The 24,889-nt window shown below is 35.1% G+C and overlaps 2 protein-coding genes and 1 long non-coding RNA gene across 4 annotated transcripts in view; 2 read left to right on the forward strand and 1 right to left on the reverse strand.

The window, feature by feature from the left end:
- fgd1 (FYVE, RhoGEF and PH domain containing 1) overlaps positions 1-3,827 on the forward strand; it is a 74,410-nt gene extending 70,583 nt beyond the window's left edge. Inside the window, 1 exon segment of the mRNA XM_051117022.1 lies at positions 1-3,827. Coding sequence (XP_050972979.1) covers positions 1-270 — 270 coding nt within the window. The 3' untranslated portion in view covers positions 271-3,827.
- Positions 163-6,280, reverse strand: LOC127169568 (uncharacterized). Its single transcript, XR_007828255.1, has 3 exons — positions 6,139-6,280; positions 4,396-4,512; positions 163-250 (listed from the first exon to the last, which is right to left on the reverse strand). It is a non-coding gene; the product is annotated as an uncharacterized LOC127169568 (long non-coding RNA).
- The window catches only part of tfe3a (transcription factor binding to IGHM enhancer 3a), a 26,640-nt gene continuing 8,021 nt past the window's right edge, over positions 6,271-24,889 (forward strand). Inside the window, exons 1-9 of one of the 2 annotated variants that reach the window (XM_051117033.1) lie at positions 6,271-6,761; positions 11,020-11,133; positions 13,642-13,867; positions 13,954-14,178; positions 19,758-19,853; positions 21,367-21,484; positions 23,941-23,997; positions 24,187-24,262; positions 24,580-24,727. In XM_051117033.1, coding sequence (XP_050972990.1) covers positions 6,625-6,761; positions 11,020-11,133; positions 13,642-13,867; positions 13,954-14,178; positions 19,758-19,853; positions 21,367-21,484; positions 23,941-23,997; positions 24,187-24,262; positions 24,580-24,727 — 1,197 coding nt within the window. In that variant the 5' untranslated portion in view covers positions 6,271-6,624. Of the gene's footprint in view, positions 6,762-9,322; positions 9,578-11,019; positions 11,134-13,641; positions 13,868-13,953; positions 14,179-19,757; positions 19,854-21,366; positions 21,485-23,940; positions 23,998-24,186; positions 24,263-24,579; positions 24,728-24,889 lie in introns of those variants that run through there. The other variant, XM_051117034.1, reaches the window with a different exon arrangement.

The following is a 24,889-nucleotide window of genomic DNA, read 5'->3' on the forward strand; positions in this document are numbered from 1 at the left end:
GATGTCAAAGCCCAGCGCAGTATTCCCCTCATCGGCTTCGAGGTGTCTCTACCCGAATCCAGTGACCGTCTGGAACGTCGCAACGCCTTCAAAATGAGCCAGAGTCATTTGACCGTTTACTTCAGTGCCGACTGTGAGGAACTGCAGCGACGCTGGATGGAGGTCTTATCGAGAGCCGGCAGGGGCGAGGAGCTGCAGTCGAACGGTCCGATATCCGAGGCCCTCGAGGAAGAAGCGGAGGAGCCAGTACCTACGGGAGAAAGCACATGATTGGCTGAAAATATGATATCGTTTTGCACACACAAACTGTACAAATGTGACCACAGCGACAGGATATAAGACAAAAACACACATACACACACACACACGTATACCTTCTCTCTTACACACATCTGTATTAATTGTCAGTTGTAAATTGCATGAAATATCTACAGGTACGTTTCTCTGTGTATTGCTCATCTTGTGTGAGTGACCAGTGTTTGGAACAATCTGACAAAGCGTGCACGCTTTAAAGACGACTTTCGGCCGCTAGCAGTTTCTGTGTTAAATCGACTGTTTCTGCCAAATCTCAAAGTGTTGCGGTTTCTCGATTGAGGCTATGGTTTAGCAAAGTGAGACGGTTCTACGCTTTGGTGGCTGTGCGTGAATGTTAGGCCTGGGTTTGTGAAAGGTTTAGGCAACCTAGAGAGTCTTCAGTAAAATACCCTAGCAAGCTGAATGACTGATTTTGTTGATTTCAGATTGGCAAAAGTCAGTCGACCATTAATCCTCCCAATAGTAAGAGGATCAAATCCTGGATTTCACATTTCGATTACATATTAAACATCGGCTATTGCGTCTAGTAGTGAATTGTGACAGGATTGGCCACATGAACTGTTGTTCAGCTATGCAAGCCTGTGTTTATCCCAGAAACATAGTGTACATGTGTGGTAATCAGGAACTGCTGGAACGTAGCAGGAATATTTATTAAGCGGGTTTTAACCACTCACAACCAACAGAAATATGTGCTTCCTGTTGACTCCACGGTCCTTCAGCTCAGAAAACACAGACAAATGTACTCTGCCACCTAGTGGACGCTCATCATAGCGCACAGACACATCTAAGAGCTGACAAGTATCCGAATTTAATACATGACCCTGGATCACAAAACCAGTTGTAAGTTGCAATAGCCAAAAATACATTGTATGGGTCAAAATGATTGATCATTTTTCTTTTATGCCAAAAATCATTGGGATATTAAGTAAAGATTATGTTCTATGTAAGTTTCCTACCGTAAACATATCAAACCTTAATTTACTTAATAGTAATATGCAATGCTAAGAACTTCATTTGGACAACTTTAAAGATGATTTTCTCAATATTTACATTTTTTGCACCCCCAGATTTTTAAATAGCTGTATCTCAGCCAAATATTGTCCTATCCTAACAAACCATACATCAGTTGAAAGCTTATTATGTATAAATCTCAATTTTAAAAAATGACCCTTGTGGTTTTGTGGTCTAGGGTCACATATCAAATGAGAAACTTTTCTATTTTGCATATAAGTAAAGTAAATGACGCTTGTTTTTAATGACCATTAAGATTTTTGTTACACTGTGACATTGTTTGCTATTAAAAATCTCATTATTTTAAGGTGAAATAAATGATATATTATTTAAATTGTAAAATATTTATAAAGTGTAGTATTATATGTTGTACTGTCTTTAATTTATGACTATTTAAATAAAAAAAAACATTGTGCGTTACAGTAATGAGAAACTGATGAGAACTATTGAGTATAATAGGAATTCTTTTTTTTAAAATGTAATTAAATAGTGTCACAATGTAAAAAAATACTTAATGGTGCTAAAAATAAGCATTTTCAAAATTGAAAATAAAATAATTTTTTATTTCAAGGGTGAAATGTATGGAAGCTTGTTTCTGTCATGGGATTAAACAAATAAGGTAATTTTGACCTTTTATCTCACAATACTTTATATAAACTCAGAATTGCAAGATTGAAACCGAATTCCCAATATCAATAGTGAGATATAAACTTGCAAGAAAAAGTCTTTTCAAACTTTCTGGTCAGGCTTTTTCAAGCCAACTTCAAAGCTTGTCCCGACTTTTTAATTTAGTTTGTTTCTGCTTTCTAAACACTGGTTGTAAATCATGATATTCATCAAATCAAAAAAAAGATGTCAACTTAATAGCAAGTAAATGATATATACTATAAAATCAAAATATTTTACAGATAATATTATACACAGATAATACAGATAAAATTCAGCAAAGAGTCGCACACGTTGTAAAAATATATATCTTGCAGTCATGACATTTATGTAATATTTTTCCCTCAGAATTGTGAGAAACAGACCACATTGTGAGATATAAACTCTGAATTGTGGGAAAAATGGAAATAATCACAGTTTCCTTTTCTGTTTATTTCTTTTTTATACGGTGGTGAAGACAGGCTTCCATAGAAAAATGTGACCTGGACATGTTTTTGTGAGATTCACCCCCTCGACTGTCCCGTTTGCTCGAACTGTAGGGAAAAACAATTCTGAGGAGGCAAACGTGTGTAACGGGAACGTTTCAATCGAAGGAAATGACAGGGCTCTCCCTACAGGACAACAGAGGTTTTATCCTGTGTTTTGAGTGTGCGTGAGTGATTTTATGAATGTGGCATTTGATGAGACTGCAGATAGATCATATGAAGATTTTAGGTGTTTGAATCGGGCTAGTTTTTATCATTGTAAACTCAATGATATCCCTGCCTTATTTAGAGGGTTTTTTGATAAATATAGAATATATATAAATAATAAAAAAAGGTCAAAGTTTTGATGAGGATATCAAACGTTTTCAACCGTGTTGTATTTGTGTATGAAAAGTGCAGAAGATTAAAGGACGAATTCATTTGTAAATATAACTTATTCCTCTGAGCCCAGTTTTGTGGGTTAGGTATTGTCGATGAGCTTCGATGTTTGTTACGTGCCGTTTTAAATGGACTTCTGAGCATTGTGGTAAATTCCAGGTCAGGAAAAGCTTAGGATACGTTCTCTCGTTTTACCACTTTTTTATTTTTTAATCCAGAGGTAGATATTCAGTGTTTTTAAAACAAGCTTCGTTTTCGTTTTCTCTTTTGAAACCAGTTTCCAAAATGTATTTGCCAATGTGAACAGCCTGATGACTCATTGAGAACTGCTTTAACTTTTCTTGTGTTTGATATTGCTTTACTCCGTCGTCAAAGACGTCGCTCGCTCGAATCAGTCGGTGTGTTTTCCCAGTCCTCAGAGGTTTTTGGACTGTCGATGGCAGCGTGTGTTCACTTCCATGTTTACGACTTGTACCGCTCATTCCCAGATCCTCAGTTGAGCCTGCCCGTCACTCTCGCTCACACACACACATTCATCTTCTCTCAGTATTATTGTTCTTGACGTCCTGCCTTACTGATATTTTGCAACCTTGTGCTTATCGTTTTTCACGATTGCTTTTTGCCAAAGTATACTGCAGAAAATTCTCACATTTTTTGTTTCCTTACCTTTCTTTGTTTGTTTAATAACAATATTTTTTTTTTTTTTATTCCTTGAGGTACGGTAGTAAACTCTGCAATGAACCAAAAGATGAAAACTACCGAAATACAAAGGAAAAACACTATACGGTAACATTTGGGAGATTATAAGTTATTGTTTCTGTGCTCAAAGTCTGTTTTTAATCCCACGTTAATTGAGTTTTTAATTTTTTATTTCTATTCCTCATCCATTCGTGCACAAAATGCATTTGTAAATTTTTTTAAGCTACATCATTTTCTGAAATCTCACAATTCTTGCAAATACACTGTAGTTTATTTTTGCAAGGATGTCTGAACAATTGTGCGTTTTTAAGCAAAACTATCCGAACAATCTGACGTAAGTGTCATATACAGAAACAGAGGTGCTATTTTATTGTTTGATCAAGGGAACAGCTTTGTGTTTATAAACGTATGATCAGGAATTCGGTTTTCCTGCATATGAACGAGCTAAGGAAAAGTTTTTAGTCTTTAATATTAGGAATGACACAGTGGTACTTGGTTATTCTGTGCGGCAAGGATCAGAAATGCTCTTTTGGGAGAAACCATTGCATCTCTGTCATGCAGAACAGAGAATTAAATGTTACATTGTATATATTGTATATGCTCAGATCTGCATTACCAAATAGCACAGTCTGATGATGATACACCTGGAGTTTTTGACTTGAGTGTTCTAATCTTGTTCATTTTTATAACCTAGTTCTATTGCACCAAATTCCCTTTTGCCATGAGGATGATTACTTTGTTACACGCCAAACGTTTAAACTCTATTTATTGTAAACCAGCGTTTAGTCATCTTATATGGAAGCTAGATATGTCGAGGCATGGATGGCTGTTAATGATCTACCATTCCTCCTTCTCTGCTCTGTGGCATCATCACAGCGTGCCAAACCCGAGGCATTGGAATGAGCGCCTCCTGACTTGCTTCTGTCTTTTTTTTGCTGACTCTTCATGTGTTGTACGTCTGCAACAAATCAGCAGAAAGGGATTTGTAAAACATTGCCAGATAGCCCTGTAGCTGATCTTCTCAAGGACAGTTCACACGTGGTATTTCGCTCAGAAACACTCTCTCAGACAAGCAAGAAATGGCTGCGTTTTGAGCTTTGATATGTTTGTTGTTTTCAAGCCTATTAGCCAAACCATCACACTATATGGCACAAGTATACATGCTATTGTTTTCCCTCATGAAACCTGGTTTATTGTACACATATTGGGTATTACTGTTATTTCAAGTACTATTATAATTATTATTGTTGATTAAATTAGTGGCAGGCCACTGGGTACCATTGTATGTTAATATCCCAATGAAATCTGTGCAAGATCATGAAAATGTTTATGAAATAAAGTCATAAAAGAACAAAAGGAGTGTCGTATTTATTTCTGTTAGCTAAATAATGTGTGGTACAGTAGTTTGTATTTAAATACATAGAATTCAGGCTTTTAAAAAAGTACTCTATTGTGGCCAAAACACATACACTACCAGTCAAAAGTTTTTAAACAGTAAGATTTTTAATGTTTTTAAAGAAGTCTCTTCTGCTCACCAAGCCTGCCTTTATTTGCTGAAAATTGAAATATTTTTACTATTTACAATAACTGTTTCTATTTGAATATATTTTAAAATGTAATTTATTCCTGTGATTTCAAAGCTGATTTTTTTAGCATCATTACTCCAGTCACATGATCCTTCAGAAATCATTCTAATATTCTGATTTGCCTCTCAAAAAACATTTATTATTATTATTATGTTGAAAACAGCTGAGTAGAATTTTTTCAGGTTTCTTTGATGAATAGAAAGTTCAGAAGAACAGCATTTAACTGAAATAGAAATCTTTTGTAACATTGTAAATGTCTTTATCATCACTTTTGATTAATTTAAAACATACCTGATAAGTAAAAAAAAGTATTAATTTCTATAATTGCTTTCTCAAAAAAAAATTAAAAAAATAATAAATAATAATAATAATAATAAATAGATAAAATAAAAATACTGACTGCAAGCTTTTGCATGGTATAGTATATAATGTTACAAAAGCTTTTTTATTTCTGATAAATGCTGGTCTTTGGTTCTTTCTATTAATAAAAAAGAAAATAATATTTATGTAATATTTATATAAAAATATTTAAATATCGATAATAATAATAATAAATGTTTCTTGAAAAATTGCATATTAGAGTGATTTCTGAAGACTTGTATAATGATGCTGAAAATTCAGCTTTGATCACAGGAATAAATTACATTTTAAATATATATTAAAATAGAAAACAGTTATTTTAAATAGTAAAAATATTTCACGATATTACTGCTTTAAATGCAGGCTTGGTGAGCAGAAGAGACTTCTTTAAAAAACAAAAAACTTCTGACTGGTAGTGTACATATGCACAGAATATAATAAATTAGTAGGCTTAAACGAATTAAATATTTCATATACGCAAATAAGATGCCATAATATAAGCTCAATTAAATAATTTCATCATCAGCATTAATTTAACGTTATTACTCTTTTCATTCAATTATCGCAGCCGGGCGGAGGTTCATCAGCTAAAACTAAAGTATGACGAAATAGTTTGTAATGTTATATCAAAGGCTGACCTAATGTTTGAAGTAAACAAGTCTTCTATCGGTCGTCTATTGGCTGGCCGCAGTGTAGCCCCGCCCACGCCGCACAGCTATTGGTCCGCTCGTCTGTCCGTCCACACTCGGCCGATCATGGAGCGTCACTGTGGGGTTTTCCAGTCAGATTTACTCCCCCTCGGTGAGCGGAGAAGAGAGCGAGATAACTGCTTGCACATCAGCCAGACTCTGATAGAGGAACTAAGGACTTTGGACTTCCAAGACTCATTTATTTTTCATCAAGCTCTAGCGCGTACTGATTAAGAAAGCATCTGAGGAAACGCGTAGACCAGTTGTGCAGTAAACAGACTAACATCTCGCTAGCGGTCGGTCCGCTGTTTTAGCCTCTTCAGAAAACAACTAGTTTGATATTGTTTGTGAACTTTAGCTTAGATTTACTATCGTTCTCGGTTACTCCAACTCGTTTATTTTGCTTTTTCTAAATACCTTTTAACACCTGGAGCGATGTCCAGCCTGCCAACCGTCAGACCCGAGAAGGGCAGACCGGAAGTGGTGTTACCTGGGCAACAAGCGCCGCATGAGCGTCCTCAGACTGTCTACGTCATATTAGACTCCTCAGCCGAATCTGTCAATCTCATCAGGTGAGTGCAGGAGCATCACATGAACTCTAGTTTCAATGACTAACTAATTCGTGTGTTGTTTTGCCTCTACATGCATTAATCTTGACCATAAATTGATGAATTTGTTTGTTGAACATCTTAAGACTACCTTGTTATGTTAGAGACGTGCAGTATTGACACCTCCTAAAAGATAAACACAGTTTAAATGCTTTATTAGCAAATCAGTGTGCCTGGATGCTTTTGTGTCAGTTATCCACAAGTTATTTCTCATTCAAATGAGTGGTTTTTAATTATATAGGGATTGTTATGCATAGTAATCAAAAGCAGGTGGATGTTGCAAATAGTATTTTTGTACAAAATATGATGTGCATGTATCTTTTCATGCATGAGAATTAAAATGCACTCACTTTCCAACTGAAAGTTGTCATACATAAAAGTTGCAAAAGTAATCACGTGCAGGAAGCCAAAAAAAACATTAAGCAATTTACAATATATTATTGAAAGCTAAAGAAAATAAATGATTTTAGGCCCTCTGAAATGCCCCTAATGTTTGACTTTTTCAGAACATCAAAAGAGCCATCTCCTTAAATTCCTCAAAGCCATTTAACCGGCCTCCGCCTTTAAAACGAAGCTCCCTCTCCCTTCCACCCTCCCAAAAAAAAATTCCTCTGGAATGCCTGTCTGTGTTACTCCAACCCACAAGTTTAACCGAAGGCTTTGTTTTGTCGTTTCAGTCCTGAGCCTCAGATTTCACAGGATATGACTCAGCAAATCTATCCACACATTTTCCCTTTCTCTTTTTTTCCAATATCCCTGTTTTTGCTGTCCTTCCTCTTTAAGTTATTGCTTGCATTGACTAAATGCTTGCTGAGTACATGCTATTTTGCTTCGTTTGTACCCTAAAAGGATGTGTCTTTCAGTTGTTATCCTTTAAAAAAAAGGCATGACGTCTGGTTTTTCTACATATAGCCCAATTACCATAAAAGTTTACCTTTTTATGTTTTACATAGCCCTTGTTGCATAATGTGCTTTCAAAGTTCATGGTTCTTTATTGTCGTATTATCAAACTGGTGGTAGGTGTGTTCGAGGAAAGTATTACAACAAGATATTATTAGATATTAGTGATGATGCAATAAATGCAGCAGATTAAAGTTGGTCTCTCTTTGTTTACAGTTTGCAATAATAAAAAGCTGATTAAAATAGATTGAAAATGCATTAATTCTTACACTACCTGTTTTTGAACAGTAAGATTTTTAAGGCTTGCTCACCAAGCCTGCATTTATTTGATCCAAAGTACGGCAAAAAAAAAAATTGAAATATTTGTACTATTTAAAATAACTGCTTCTATTTTAATATATTTTAAAAAAGTAATTTATTTCTGTGATCAAAGCTGAATTTTCAGCATCATTACTCCAGTCTTCAGTGTCACATGATCCTTCAGAAATCATTCTAATATGCTGATTTGCTGTTCAAGAAACATTTTATTATTATCAATATATACACCCAACTGTTTTAAATATATGTTTATATATATATATATATTTTTTTTTAATAGAAATGATAGAAATTAATGCTTTTATTGGGATGCTTTTAATTGGTCAAAAAGTGATGATAAAGACATTTATAATGTTATGAGAACTTTCTATTCATCAAAAAAACCTGAAAAAAAAAACTACTCAGCTGTTTTCAACATAATAAATTTTTTTTTTTTTTTTTTTTTTTTTTTTTTTGAGCAGCAAATCAAAATATTAGAATGATTTCTGAAGGATCATGTGACTGGAGTAATGATGCTAAAAATCCAGCTTTGAAATCACAGAAATAAATTACATTTTAAAACATATTCAAAGAGAAAACAGTTATTTTAAATAGTAAAAATATTTTAAAATTGTAATATTTTTGCTGTACTCTGTACTCAAAAAAACAATGTCTTACTGTTCAAAAACTTTTGACTGCTAGTGTATATAAAATATTTAAATATTGCAAAAGCTTATATTGTATTGTAAAGGTAAGCCAAATAAATAAATATATGAAATGAATCAAAGAGAGTAGAATAGAAAGGAAATACATTTATATTGATGAAGAATTAAAGGAGTAACTCCCTCTGGCGGTGGCTGATATTGGGCTTTTCCAATTGTCTATTTTTAGTAAAGCTGTAGTTTTATTAGGAGCAGCCCGCAGCTGATACTCTTGGAAAACACCGATTATTTAAATTCAGGGATTTCTCCAATTTTAATCAATTTCGTCGAAATGGTATATTTAACGAAAGTTCCGCAGCCTGAAAAGCTCAAGTCTCTGAAGGCCGGGTAGCGAATGGCGTACTACGTTAAAGGTTTGGTTCATGAATATTAAGTAGCTCCCCTCAAACGGCCAAGCTGGTTGGCTCAAAGGCAGGCGTGGGCGAGTGGGCGCTAGTCAGCTGGCCAATTAACAAATAGCGAAGGCTTGGCTGATGAATATTAATTTCGTATTCTGACTCACAGCTAGAAGAAGGTTACCAAGCAACGTCAAAATGAGCTGTTTAATATACATGAGCTAAACCTTCGTCGTAGTAGGCTTCGTAATTTCACCGGAGGATAGAGGAGCTTCGCGTGTGCGGAGTGGCACAAACATGGCCACCTAGTGAAACCAAAACACTAGCGAAACGGCGATGCTCAGCGCGTGAAATCTCGCTTTTGGACCGTGCAGATCATCGTGACAGCGTCGTATCAGCCCGGGATTCAGATGCTGATCATGAGTCGATGGGTTTTACAAACCGGATTTACCGGAATGCTCGCGTTTGATAACGTTTAATCTGATTGCATCACTTGGATTATTCCACTATCCAGAAGAGGCTTTAGGTATGTTATCTAGAAATGCGTTTAGAGCACTCGGTGGATGCTATTTCACGCTAAGAGGTGATGGTGTTGTAGATGTTTTTGTCGCCTTGCTGTTATAGTAGCATATTGGAAAGAGACTGGACGTGTCTCAAACCCTTGTGAACTGCCTGCATAGATATCATCAGATATTGCATAGATGACAAGCTGACTACTTTGAGGGTATTTAAGTTTTAAGGTTTTGATGGACAAGAATGCTGTCTGTGTAGGTACACTAGATTTTGACTGTTGATGCTTAATTATGCTGTCTGGGTGTGTTTATGAACAAGTGTTCTTCAGTATTTTAGGGCGTATGTGACCCAGGACCACAAAACTAGTCATAATGGTCAATTTGTTGAAATTGAGATTTATACATCATTTGAAAGCAGAATAAATAAGCTGTTTATTATGGTTTATTAGGATATGACAATATGTGGCTGAGATGCAACTGTTTGAAAATTGCAATCTGAGGGTGCAAGAAATCAAAATACTGAGAAAATCGCCTTAAAAAGTTGTCCAAATTAAGTTCTTAGCAATGCATATTACTAATAAAAATTACGTTTTGATATATTTACAGTAGGAAATGTACAAAATATCGTGTTGTACATTGACATGATCTTTACATAATACCCTAATAATTTTTTGGCATAAAAGAAATATCGATAATTTTGATCCATGCAATGTACTTTTGCAACGATTACAATAACTGGTTTTGTGGTCCAGGGTCACATATGTGTGTTTAGGGCTGTCAAACGATTAATCACGATAATCGCATGCAAAATAAAAGTTTTTGTTTATGTAATAAATGTGTATGTACTGTGTATATTTATTATGTAGGCCTATGTATAAGCACACACACGTGCATGTATATATTTAAGAAAATGTTATATTTATATATAAAGTATTTGTAGATAATAAAATGTACATGTTTTTATATATGTACAAATAATATACACAGTACATACACATATATTATATAAACACAAATTTGTGTTTTGCATTCGATTAATCACAATTAATCTTTTGACAGCCCTATAATTAGCTTAAATTAATATGTTTAAATTACTTAGATACATTTTATATATGTATATGCTTTTTAAAGCTGGTTTAGTGGGTGTGTGTATGCATTTTATTTTAATATTTGCATATTTATGATGATAACATTACAACTTTGGTTTGAGTGTATTAAATGATAGATTGTACTATATTCTGTGTAATTCATATGTGCATGTTTTTTCCTGCTATCAAAGCCTGTGATGTATTAAACAGCATTAGGAATGAGGAACTGTGGTTAGTAACTGACAGACTTTATTAATTCCAGGATTTTTCTTTACACCCCTCCTGTTCACAGGCTCTGCATTAACATGTCAGATTATGATGTGTGTAGTCTGACAGTATTTGACGTAGATGTGTGCTTCCTTTCTCAGCGTTGAACCCCTTCTGCCTGAGTCTGGGATAGTGGCAGATATTGAGGTCGAAGGCGTTTTCTCCAACGATTCGGACACGTTTTACGAGCTGAAGAGTCAACCCATCACCTCGAGGTGAGTCCGGTAACCACGATTGTATAAATACACTTCCTGTTTGTTTCTGTACTCTCACCTACACATTTAGACTGTGACCGCATGCCAGATATGCTTGTGAGAGAACCGCAATCGTATCTGATTTACTTCCTGCATACTCTGTTAGATGCCTAGAAGTTTTTGATCATATTTTGCCGCATAACTGTGAAATATGCATTCGGTGTAAGGTGTAACGAGCTTCACCTGCAGGAGTTTACCGGCAGTTACTGTACTTCTAAATTGTTGAGATCTTTTACATTCTTTTCACGTTTTGTACTGGTTTTATGTGAAATTAAACACTGTTTTTGTTCCGTGTTTTTTGCAATAAGGCAGGTCAGTGCATGCTGTCCTGAAGGTGTTTAGACGGGGCGTTGGGTTTCTGTTGACAGAACTTCCCAGTGTCTGTTTTCAGGGACTTCCCAGTGATTCAGCACAAATATAAACACTCCGATCAATCATAATACCTCTTTCCACGGCTCTTCTTACAAAAATAACGTATTGATTATGGAGTAATATGTTAAGGATAGTGGTTTAAGCTGAGTAGCTGAGTGTTTTTTTAAGATAAATCAATTATGCAAGTGTTTCAAAGTTCACACGCTGCTGTCTCCCGCAGTCTCTCAGCTTTATCTGAAAGGATGATCCGCCTGACATGGTATTCTTTGGATTTTCTTGATGCAAACAGTGTGTTTGAGAAAGCGTGGTCTTGGCTGCTTGTTTTCCGCTCGCTCTGGGACTTCCCAGAATGACTCATCAGAAAAAAACGAGTCCGTGTGAAGGGAATGTGAAGGCCGTATTGTTGGAAATGTGAGACTGTGCACAGAGAGATTTGATTTATTTTGCTCTGTAGTTGTTATGTAAGCAGTGTTCATTGATGGCAGAGCTTGATAATGTTACAAAGGACACATTCTGATTTTTTTAGGATAAAAGTGTCTGCTAAATGAATGAAATGTTGATTGTTGTATATATTGTAAACAGTATTGCTGGTATAGTCAACGTGAACAGGCTTTGAACCAATTTTTTGGCTGAAAGTGAAAGTCAGAAAATTATGCGGTACAACTTTTTCCCAGTCAGTTGATTGGATTATGAGAAGTGTTCATTTGACATGATTGGATGAGAAGAGTTGAAAAAGATGTCAACAGAAATGGGAAGTACTTTTAGAGGTGATGTTTGTATTTTATTTAAATTACGTTTTTGTTTTTTTTTTTAAATTTATTTATATTTTGTTTTGAAAAGTTTTATTCTTTATTTTTAATTTTATTAATGTTTGTTATATTTAATTTTATTTTTTTTTTTTAATATATTTTCAAAAAAATATGAAATTTTACAATGACCCTGGACCACAAAACCAGTCATTAGGGTAATTTTTTTTAAATTGAGATACATCATTTAAAAGCTGAACAAATTTCCACTGATATATGGTTTGTTAGGATAGGATAATATTTGGAATCTAGAATCTGAGAGTGCAAAAAAATCAAAATATTGAGAAAATTATAACCTTTAAAGTTGTCTTAGCAATGCATAGTACTAAATAAAAATTACGTTTTTATATATTTACAGTAGGAAATTTACTAAATATCTTCATGGAACATGATCTTAATATCCTAATGATTTTTGGCATAAAAGAAATATTGATAATTGTGACCCATGCGTTGTATTGTTGGCTATTGCAATAAACAATATACCTGTGCTACTTAAGACTGGTTTTGTGCTCCAAGGTCACATATTATGAGAACAAACATTTTTTGTCAATATGAATTTTGATTTCATATTGACAACATAAAATAGCTTTTGCACTGCATTTACCATCCACAATGTGATTTATTTAAGTAAAACACAATATTCTGCTGGAATAATTCAGAGCATTTATTATATTCTTCAGGATATAAATAGATTGTAAAAAAATAGGCAGTCATATTATTTGTTAACTATATTCTAGAGCTGCACAATTAACAGCACTCCCCACACGATATCAATCCAGCATTTATACGATTCTGCCAATTATATTTTCAGGGACAGGAGATGAGCATAACTCGTTTGATCTCGAGATAACACGCAATCACTCAGCGTTCTCCAGAATCTTGAGAGAATCGTCATCTTTATTCTAAGCAAAAAAATTGTGATTCTCCTTTTATCCAGAATCGGGCAGCTCTACTATATTCTACTGGTTTGCAGGAAAAATCATTAGATTTTGATATAAGTAGCTTGCGAAACAAGACCTTATAAATAAGAAATCTACTATTTTTAATCAGTAGTTTTGGTTGTGTGAGAAATGCAATTTAGGAGTTTGAGATCTGAATAAGAGATAATTATTTTTGACCGTCTTGTGTGGTAAGTTGCTGTTCTCACGCTGTCTCTCTTAAATTGATCTCTGTCTCGGCTGTGAACTCTCAGCCCTGTGTTTCAGAAATAGCACGCGGTAATATGATTACAGCACGGGGGTGTAGCGTGGTACTCTAAGCTGATTTACATTCTCATCGTCTGCCCCTGTAGTGGCTCTCTGGCCTCTGCTGACCCCGTGACCCCAGCCGGCTCCGTGATGACGTCACGCGTGTTGATGAGGCAGGAGCTGATGCGACAGCAGGCTCAGGACCAGGAGAGACGGGAGGCCCAGAAACAGGCCTCCAACGCACAGAGACCCGCTGACGCCACCCCAGCCATCTCGGTCGCATCCGCCTTGCCGGCCACCCCGACCCAGGTGCCTGTGGAAGTGCTGAAGGTATGACCTATAAAAGTGAATATGAAATATGATGATTTACTCAAAGTACTGTTTACTGCATGAGCTGTTTTGTGTTTGAATCTCAGGTTCAAACTCATTTGGAAAACCCAACGAAGTACCACATTCAACAAGCTCAGAGGCAGCAAGTGAAGCAATACCTCTCTCACACCCTTGGCAATAAAATTGCCAATCAGACGTTGGTGAAATCGGCCTCGCCCCAGCCCGCCTCCGCCCCCGAGTTGGCCCCTGCCGCCAGTAGCACTCCCAGCAGCCCGCTGGCTGTGCTCAGCCTAGGATCAAACAAAGAAGAGGTATGAACTAAACCCAGATCAGATGTTTCTCTTTTAGCATTTACGTTGCCAAAAATGTGGTCAGCAAATATGATGGTTGTAAAACAAAGCCCTTATGTCTTACAAAGTGATCAGGAATGTGTTTTTTTGTACTTGTGTTCATCAAGCGTGCGTTAAATTGATCAAAAGTGACAGTAAAGTTGTTTACGGTGTTACAAAATATTTCTGTTTCAAATAAATACTGTTCTTATGAACTTTCTATTCAGGAAAGAACCCTGAATCAGGTTCCTGGGGTTTCCAAAAAGAAACTGCTTTCACTATTGATGATAATAAGAAAGGCTTCTTGAGCGGTAAATCAGCATATTAGAATGATTTCTGAAAGATCATGTGACACTGAAAACTGAAAACCATTTTAGGAAAACTAGTGTCATATAATATATACACACAGAAATGTAAAGGTAAACACGGCAACCTGTCAAAATAAAAGTCCGGTTTATCTTGAAGACATTGCGCCAGAAATATATTACTATTACTACTACTACTACTAAAATGAAACAAACATTATTTTTGAGGGTATAATCACACAATATTTCTTCTGTGTTTTCATTTTAATAGTAAATTCCCCTTCGTTTGCCAAAAAAAAGTGTTTAATTTTCAGTAATTAAAAAATAAATGAAATTAATGTTTTATGCCTTCATTTGATAACCAGAACATTTTAAATACACAACACAGAATTTCTGAAGGTAAAAAACCTTTCATAAAGCCATTCTAAGAATAAATTTGAATAAATTAAGTCATATAATTAGACAATTAGACAGAATTTCATAACAATAAAACATATTTAAAATTTAAATTTTAAAATATATTCAACATGCTCAAAAACATTTTAAAAAGTTTCCAACCAATTTTACGGTTCAAACTTTTGAACAGTAGTGTCTATGAATAAAATCATACTGACTCCATTTACTTTCCATATGAATATCCTGTGATCAAATAATGCGGCACTGGTATGCATAAGACACGTCTTTGAAAAACATTATAAAACTTAACTAACCCTAAACATATGAATGGTAGTTTATCATATTTCAATCTCCAAATGATGTAATTTTAATATGCATCATGGCAATAAAATTATAAAAATTGTTAAGATAAGAATCATTGAGTCAATGGCATAACAAAAGATGACCCATTTACACAATCAGTGACAGCATAGCATAATCCTCTGTGTTCTGACCTAGTTTCACATGCACAATTACAATATAACCTTTACTAACTCTGCTCAGTAAATAGATTTTAGTGTTACTTGATGCCATGATTCTAGGCTTCCCTTCTTCATTCAGTATTTGTGCATGTTTATTATCTGCCTGTCAAAAATTGTATTTTTGATTGGTTATGAAGGTAAAACTGGCACACACATTTACATTAAAGGAGACCTAATATGCCTCTTTTTACAATAGGTAATATGTGAAGTTTCAGCTCAAAATACCCCATAAATCATTTATTATATCGTTTTGAAAATGCCTATTTTGAGTGGAAGCATAAACATGCTGTTTTCGTGCATGTCTCTTTAAATGCAAATGAGCTGCTGCTCCCCGCCTTTTCCTTTTTCCAAAATAGGGCTGTGCCACTTAAATCAAATCATGATATGGACTAGTATCTGTAAATATTCCGGCACACAAATACCAATGTGAATCCTGCATGTTCTGCGTGTCTCTGTTTTAATGAATGGAGCAGACGAGCGCTTTTGTTTACTACACACACCGACGGTCATTTCAGCATTTGACCGTTCCATTTTAGGAAAACTAGCGTCATGTAATATATACACACAGAAATGTAAAGGTAGACAAGGCAACCCGTCAAAATAAAAGTCCGGTTTATCTTGAAGACATTGTGCCAGAAATATATTACTATTATTACTACTACTACTACTAAAATGAAACAAACATTATTTTTTAAGGTATAATCACACAACATTTCTTCCATGTTTTCATTTTAATAGTAAATTCACCTTTGTTTCCCAAAAAAAAGTTTGCCTAATTTTCAATAATTAAAAAGTAAATGAAATTAATGTTTTATGCCTTCATTTAATAACCAGAACATTTTAAATAAATAAATAAATAAATAAATAAATTCTAAGAATAAATTAAGTATGCATTCAAATAATTAGACAATTAGACAGAATTTGATAACAATAAAACATATGGTGATAAAAAATAAAACATTCCTTAGGGCCCTAAACATGTCATTTTTGTTAAACCTTTATTACATTGATGTGAAATTGTATACGTTTCATGATTTTGATTAATTAGACATGCTCTTTGATTAATAAAATGTAATTTTCTATTAAAAAGGAGATGAGAGAAATTAAAATGGAAAAAACGGAATTTGGAAAAAAATAAAACGAATTTCATCTGAAGTGAGCACACATGTGAGTACTAAACTAAGTACTTCTCTTTCATGTCTTATTGCACTTAAACTGTCAAATACACACAAGTTTATGTTAAAAACACACAGGAGTTACCAAAACAGTTGGTTATGTCTGTAAAGGCAAACAGCTGGGAAGGAAATGGCATGTTTATATTAGATCTGTGTGGCAGCAGTGTAATATACAGTAAATAAATCAATAAATACACTGCTGTCTTGTCTCCTCTGAGGCTGGGATTCTAAATAGTGTTCTGTGCTCGTCTGTGCGGCCAAAGACAGAACAGTTAGCATGCTTTGTCGCTTGCAAAAACACAATGGCGGCGCCATGGGTGGAAACGTGCAGATTAAGGGGTGGTAATATTATAATAAGATTCCCTAAAATCGAATGCACTGTTTTTTTCACATGCTTGCAGAAAAAGGCTTACCAAAACAAAGTTACCAGTTTCACATTTTCTGCATTGGTAGATGCACTGGGGACCCGAGCACTTAAAACATGGAATAAGTCAGATGATATGTCACCTTTAATGTATTTGGCAGAAGCTTTTATCCAAAGCAACCTACATTGCATTTGAGTTCTGTTTTATTAGCTCATGGAATTGAATCCATGACCTTAGCATGTTAACCTTAGCGTTAGTGGTTTAAATATGAGCTTTATTAATAGGGATTCTTGCTTTGGAAATTAATATTTCAACATGAAATGTTTTTGCAATTATGAATATGTGAGAATTTTCTGCGGGAAATGATGTAGGTGGGCTTGATTATCTCTGCTGGGATATTATCGGATCATACAAAGTTTGGCTAAAATAATAAAAACTATAATATTATTGGTTAATTTTATTTTAATTTTTCTGTTTTAAAAATAGAGATGTCTTTCTTCACCTCTAGATATGACTTTGATGAAAGATTACGAAAACAAACCTTTATACAACATGCACTGATGAATCATTGATTACAGGCCAGTGAATGGTGTCATTATGTTTTTATTTATATAGATGTATTACCATTCTAAAGTTTGGGGTCTCTTATGCTCACCAAGGATACATTTATTTGAACAAAAATATGAAAAAATTATTGCTTAAATTAATTTAAAATAACTGTTTTCTACTTGAGTATATTTTAAAATGTAATTTATTCCTGTGATACAAAACTAATTTTCAGCATCATTACTCCAGTCTTCAGAAATCATTTTGTGCTAATTTGCTGCTTAAAGGAGAAGTCCACTTCCAGAACAGCAATTCACAAATCATTTACTCACCCCCTTGTCATCCAAGATGTTCATGTCTTTCTGTCTTCAGTCGTAAAGAAATTATGGTTTTTGAGGAAAACATTTCAGGACTTCATTGGTGCCCCGATTTTGAACTTCGGGTCTTAGGAAGAAGGGTCTTATCCAGCAATCGGCCATTTTTTTTTTTTGAAAAATAAAAATTTGTTTACTGTTTAAGTACAAAAGCTGGTGTAGCACAGGCTCTGGGATGCGCGTCCACAATGCTACGAATTAGTGAACGAATCTTTAATGTGACTCGGGAAGAGCGAGTCAGAGTCAGTAAAATGATCCGAACTTCCCATCACTACTACGAATCACGTCTAAGTTGATCGTCTGTGTACTGAGTATGGAGAAAAACTCCATCTTATTTTCTCCTACAACTTCAGAATCGTCCGACATCGTTGTAGCTTTTTGTTTGTAAACAGTGTTTGACTTACTTGCACTTTCTTAGTGTTTGCGCGTTCGCTTTGTAAACACTGGGTCTGTAGATCCACGTGGCCTTTCGACGTGATTCAATAGTACGTGAACGCGCATCCCAGAGCCTGTGCTTAAAAAGTATACAAATTTTTTCTTTCCGAAAAAAAAAAAAAAAATGACAGATCGTTTTGCTAGATAAGACCCTTCTTCCTCGGCTGGGATCGTTTAGAGCCTTTGAAGCTGCATTTAAACTACATTTTGGAAGTTCAAAATCGGGGCACCAGTGAAGTCCATTATATGGAGAAAAATCCTGAAATGTTTTCCTCAAAAACCATAATTTCTTCACGACTGAAGACAGAAAGACATGAACATCTTGGATGACATTATGGAAAACATGATACATATTTTCAGGATTTGTATTCTTTGGAAAACAAAACGTTTGTAACATTATAAATGTATTTAATGTCACTTTTGATTAATTTAGTGCATCACTGCTGAATATAAGTATTCATTTCTATTACCAAAAATTATATTACTTGCCCCAAACCTTTGATTGGTAGTGTATCTATATGCTTTGACCTACTTTAACATGCAAAATTATAAGATAACCTTTACAATTTCTGCTCTAACTAATTACAGTAGAGATCCTATAGATTTGAAGATTTCTTCAGCATACAGTATATCAAATCTGACCCAGATCTGTCCTAGTAAGATAATAGCACATTAACCATTCACCTTAATATTCTATATATGATACATAACCTGTGTGAAAAGTCAAACTTCAGCATTGGTTTATCATTCAATGCTACACTGATAAGATGTTTTATTCTCCAACCAGCGTGTTCTTCAGGCCGCTTATGTTGCTAGACATAGCCTGTGAATTTCACATGCTTACAAAACTGTACCAACCAGTAATTATTATCCTAATAATCTCAAGTCTTAAGCCATTTAGAGTATGCTAGACAACTAATTAAACGTTTGCCTCTGAGACTCGCAAAGATCCTTTTGAAGCATTCACCCCACGTTTGCTATACAATAGCGTGCTTTGTCAAGTCTGCGCGAAGTCGGCCAGACTCTCTTGGCCACTTTGCTTTTGGTACCGCATTGTGCTGGTAAATATCACACTTGCGGCTCAATGACCCCAGCACACTTTGCACTTTGTGTGGGCTTGGCTATTAAAGCCTTTCAGTCCTGTATTTCTCCAGTGTGTGTACCGAAGAACCCTTCCCAATCAAAACCACTGCACTGGAAAAATCTACAATGAAATACAAGCTTGCTAAGGTTCGAGACTTTTGAATCGGATGTCTGCTTTTCTCATCTTCATGTGGCCGGTGTGTCACTCTGGAAATCGCTGTGTAGTGTGTTATTTTAACATGCATCTGCTTCATGACTCACAGTGGAAATCCACTTCAAAGCACACTTCAGAGTTTTTTTGTGCGGCAAGGGATTTAAAACATTATCTACAAGCTGTTTTTTCTTTTTGTGTTAAATGCAGATCGAAGACGTCATCGATGACATCATCAGCCTTGAGTCCAGTTTAAACGATGAGTTTATGACACTGATCGACTCGGGTTTGCAGCTTCCCAACACGGTATGTAGCAACATCCTCAGCTCTGTTAAGGATCCAATTGTGCAACGCTAGTGCTTTTGTCATTCATTTCTTAAGAACTGAACTGATTTTTTAAATTTTTTTTTTTATTCACTGATGATGGTGACACAACAGCCATTTATCATAATTTCCAGTAACTAATTGAAGTCTACAAATTCTGCCTTAGTCTTATGCAAGCAAATTTGTCTCCAAGGGAATCCTGCTCTGACATGCCATTGCTTTGGAAATACAATTTCCGTTTTCAAATCAGTAATTTTGTCTGGGAGGAGTTCAGGTAGAGGCGCTTGTGTAACCAGTTACGATTAAAGGTTAACTTAGACACATATGCTTGCGCATTGTCAGTGTAGTGTTTGCATTCGGGACGTTTGGGTCGAATGTGGGCTTGAAACACTAGAAGCAAATATAAACTTCTGACACATGGCTCACAATGGGTGGGGTCGGCACGCCACGGAGGAGTGACAGAGCTGCCGCGCACCCATGCATGCAGAAACGCTGGCCATTGAACGTGTGTGTGGCAAGCTTGCCCTTTTTTGAAGACTCCAAAAGATATTTCCCCATTTCTAAACGTCCCTTTTTTACGGAGAGACACGCAGAAAGAGGAAGCACTTTGCGGGTGTGTAGGAGAACATGAGGATTCTGGTTTTACTGCCGGAGAATGAAAAGAAAAAAGGCAAGATTGAGGTAAATAGTGCATTTTTAACTCTCGGATTTACCGTTCTGTGACTCTGTAAATGCTGTGTGAAGATGGTAGGTTTGTGTTTTTAGTTTTTGAAATATTTGTAGCATGATCTGCTGGGTTTATTTGAGCATCTTTACACCTCAGGGCAGCAAATTCAACGTAAGATGGGTTTTAAATCATTCATTTGTGCACAGGTTTCACTTTGTTTTCGCAAAAAATAAAAAGTCGCCTTTCAGTCTTGCTCTATTTGTCAAGATAAATGTTTTCTGGTAAACCCGCGTGTTTGAAACTTCAAGCGTGTTTGTGAATCTTCTGTTCCTGGTTGAATTATTCCAAAAATGTCTGGCGTTGAGGTTAGCCGTTTGTAGTTTTGTTCTCAGCACTCTGAAACATCTCGTTTATGCAAGCTGAATAAGTCTCTTGTTGTGTGGAATTTACATGAGTGTGTTTTTATTAAGAAATTAAACAAATTTGTGGTTAGTTGTGCTGTGTTTACGTTCTCTAGAGTTTCAGGGAGCACCAACAGAGGAAAGCTTATGCATTTTGCATCGGAATTGCTTTTCATTTATGCACTTTTGCTGATTTTCTGTGTGTAATAGATCTTGCCTTGTCTAGTTTGTTTCACTTTACAAGTAAGCGTGCACACATAGCCGTTTGGCCATTGTTAAAGATGTTGCCCTTCTGATATGAAGGTTCACGTCTGTGGTTATCTGAACTGAATGAAGTTTATCCATACGGTGCACCATGAGGGCCTCTGACCAGATAATGCAATGGGGTGGGGTCCTGTTTTAATTCGTTGTGATTGGTTTTCAACAGCTGCCAGTCTCAGGAAACCTCCTGGATGTGTACAGCAGTCAGGGCATGGCGGCGCCCACCATCACCGTCAGCAGCTCCTGCCCTGCAGACCTGCATAATGTGAAGAGAGAGTTGAGCGGTGTGTATCTCCGTCTGTGGTCTTCCATCTCTTTATTTCGCTGCTTCCTCTTCCTCATTTCTCTGGCACCGATCCTCCACTGGCCAGTCGCATCAGTCTGACTGTATCAGCAGTTACACACCACATTTTGCCATTTCCCAGTTTTTACAGCAGTTCCCAGTTCAGATATGCAACAGTGACCATTGCATATGATTCATTATCGTATCAGTGGATATTTATGCTTTTGCAGAACTTGTGACTGAGTGATTAGTGTAAATGCCCATCATTCATTAGTCACTGCCTACACTCTCAAAAACGTTGGGTTAAAAACAACCCAACTTGGGTTATGTGGCAACCCAGCGCTGGGTAAATATTGGACAGAACACATTAGGGCTGCACGATTATGACAAAAATCATAACTGTCGATTATTCCCTTGAAACTGTAAATGCGATTATTAATTACAATTATCACAATTTACATTGAATGATGTTTTGAATAGCTTTACACCATTGTTTGAAGCAACTGCATGCCACATTTTATATATAGTTTCTTCTTTAAAAATATACAAAAGCTAAAACAATGAGAAAATAAAAACCCTTAACCCTCTGGGCCTCTTTGGTCATTTTTGACCAAAAAAAATTATATTTTGAAATTTTAAAAATTGTTTTTAAAAATTTGAAATTTTAAAAATTGATTAATTGTGCAGGCCTAGAACACATGCTGGGTTATTTTATTTGAGTCAACTATTGTTTAAAAATGATTATATTGCTGGTTTAAAATGGACTGGAACTTATAAAAACACACACAGAATTACTAGAGGCAACAGCAATAATCAAAAGATGAACATTTATTATTAAGCAAGAACACATGGACACAAGACAAATTGAATACAGCAATTTCACTCACAGCTGCCCGTACAATAATAAATAAAATAAAATCTATTTATTTTATGCCAGGCAAAAAGTGTTTCCATCCTGCAAAACAACCTCTGCTGACGCAGCTGACTGACATCTCGTTCTTATGTTGTGTCGCGTTAAATAATACAATTTACAACACAGTAAAGATTTTATAAATGAAATCAAATGTATACAAACCTTTATTTCGCTGAAGAAGTGCAAATTGTTGGCACTGAGAACCCATCTCTCCTGTAGAGGACTCAAAAAGCCCTCGCTCAGATTGACTGTAACTCAGCAGCTGGGTTGTTTCATTAGAGACAGGCTCAACCCAGCGATTAGGTAGAAAAAAATATCAAAAAATACAATGTTTTCACTAAATCACCACAGAATTATTAGTATAATTTGTGTACTATTATTTTACTAATGATTGTTTTACTAGTTTTACTATATTATTATTTTTTCATTTTTTAAGGATTCTTATATTTTTAAATATTTCCCCCAAATCACCATCATGTTATTTTATTATTATTATTATTATTATTATTATTATTATTATTATTATTATATAAAACATTATAAATTATTATATACACATTTATAAACATTTTAAATTATCCTTTATATGGGCTATTGTTGTTATATTTTCACATTTTTTGCATTACTTTAATTTCAATTTTAGTAATTTATTTTATTTAACTCGATTAGTTGCCAAGGCAACATTTCTAATATCTAATATTTAGATTTTATTTAGATTTTTTTATTTTATTTAGATATTTTTCAATCAGTGAAAGTTATTGTTTTTAGTTTTTTTTTGTTTTTTGTTTTTTGTTAAAAAAAAAAATGTTTTTTAATATTTTTTGTTTTATTGAATAATAATACTGCACAAAAAAAATGTGAAACATCTATTTTGTGTATGAAAGCAGCACAATAATATAAGCTCGTAGACATTCACCACATGAATTTATCGGACATGTTTGGGGAAAAAACACGCCTGAATAGCAAAATATATGATTATTTTTAGTTTTTAGTTTAGTTTCAGTTTTCAGCGTTAAAAATGACCCAGCAACTTAGTTACAGAAAAACTACCCAGCACCTGGGTAAAAAATATTAAAAATAACAAATTAAAATGACCCAACAAGTTGAACCCAACATTTGGGTTAAAAAAAAAATTGTTTCTTTATTTCAGCATTTTTTAGAGTGTAGCATGCATTAAAAAAATTAAAGAATTATAAAAGCAAAACTAATGTTTTACTTATGAGACTTATGGAATAATAGAAGTGTAGATATTATTTGTGCATGTTATTCAGCTAAAATACAGGTGAAGTGAAATACTTCCTTATATCTCATTTTACTATCAGAAACCACTATAAATAAGCTATTTGTTGCTTGATTCTCTCAAAAAGTCCCATGTCTCAGTCAGACAATGCTGTAACTTCAACTCAACCACTAGTGTGAGTTTAGGACTCGACCAGGATACCTGTTTGAGAACAGTCACTGTTTCTGTCTAGTGATGCAAATGACAAAAATAGCACGCTTTCCCTGTAAAATTACATGTTGCCATCTTATTTGTTGTTTTATAGATGCCGAGGCCAAAGCTATGATGAAGGAGAGACAGAAAAAAGACAACCATAACTTGAGTGAGTTTGATTTCTTGCAGATGTTACCAGTTTTTTTAATCTCTGAGATGTGCAAAACCTTAAGGTTAATCATCCTTGATAGAGTGTAAGGAAGTGAATTATAATTCTGTTATCTGACACAAACATCTTGCCTGTCTAGTCACTGTCATCCATTTACAGCATGTGTGTGTTTGTGTATGTGTTTTGTAGTTGAGAGGAGAAGACGGTTCAACATTAACGACCGCATTAAGGAACTTGGAGCTCTCATTCCAAAGTCCTCTGACCCGTCAGTATCACCGCTCTCGTTCTCACTTCTCTCTGGTTTTTAACAGTGACTGCTGGTGCTGAATGAAGTCAAATTGAAAGATCATTTAAGTTACAATGATGGTACAAAGTCTTAAGAGTATTATTTTGTTGTACACGAAATTTAACAATGTCTTTTTTAATTCTAAAAGTTTGTTTGAGATTTAAGTGGCAATTAAAAACAACTTCAAAGTGGTTTTAGACGTTTTTTTCTCTACTGTGTTTGTATTATTAACAATTCTGAATGAAATTGTTCAGTGCATGTGTCTGTAAGAATGTCTGCGTGTGTTTTCTCAACAGCGAGATGCGCTGGAACAAGGGTACCATCCTAAAGGCGTCGGTCGACTACATCCGTAAGCTACAGAAGGAACAGCAGAGGGCCAAAGAAATGGAGACGAGACAGAAGAAGCTTGAACACGCCAACCGCAGCCTGCTGCTGCGCATTCAGGTGTGCTGCTGCGTAGATTTACACAAAAACGCTTTTTGTTTTAGCAGTTTTTGTCATTTTTATCATTTTAGTAATAGCTCTATTTTCTTTTCTTTTTTTAAGATTCCAATATTTTTAAATATTGCCCCAAAATCACCACAAAACCGTGTTATTTTAGTATTA

Source organism: Labeo rohita, chromosome 8 (assembly GCF_022985175.1).
Source record: "Labeo rohita strain BAU-BD-2019 chromosome 8, IGBB_LRoh.1.0, whole genome shotgun sequence".
In the NCBI taxonomy this organism is placed as follows: domain Eukaryota; kingdom Metazoa; phylum Chordata; class Actinopteri; order Cypriniformes; family Cyprinidae; genus Labeo; species Labeo rohita.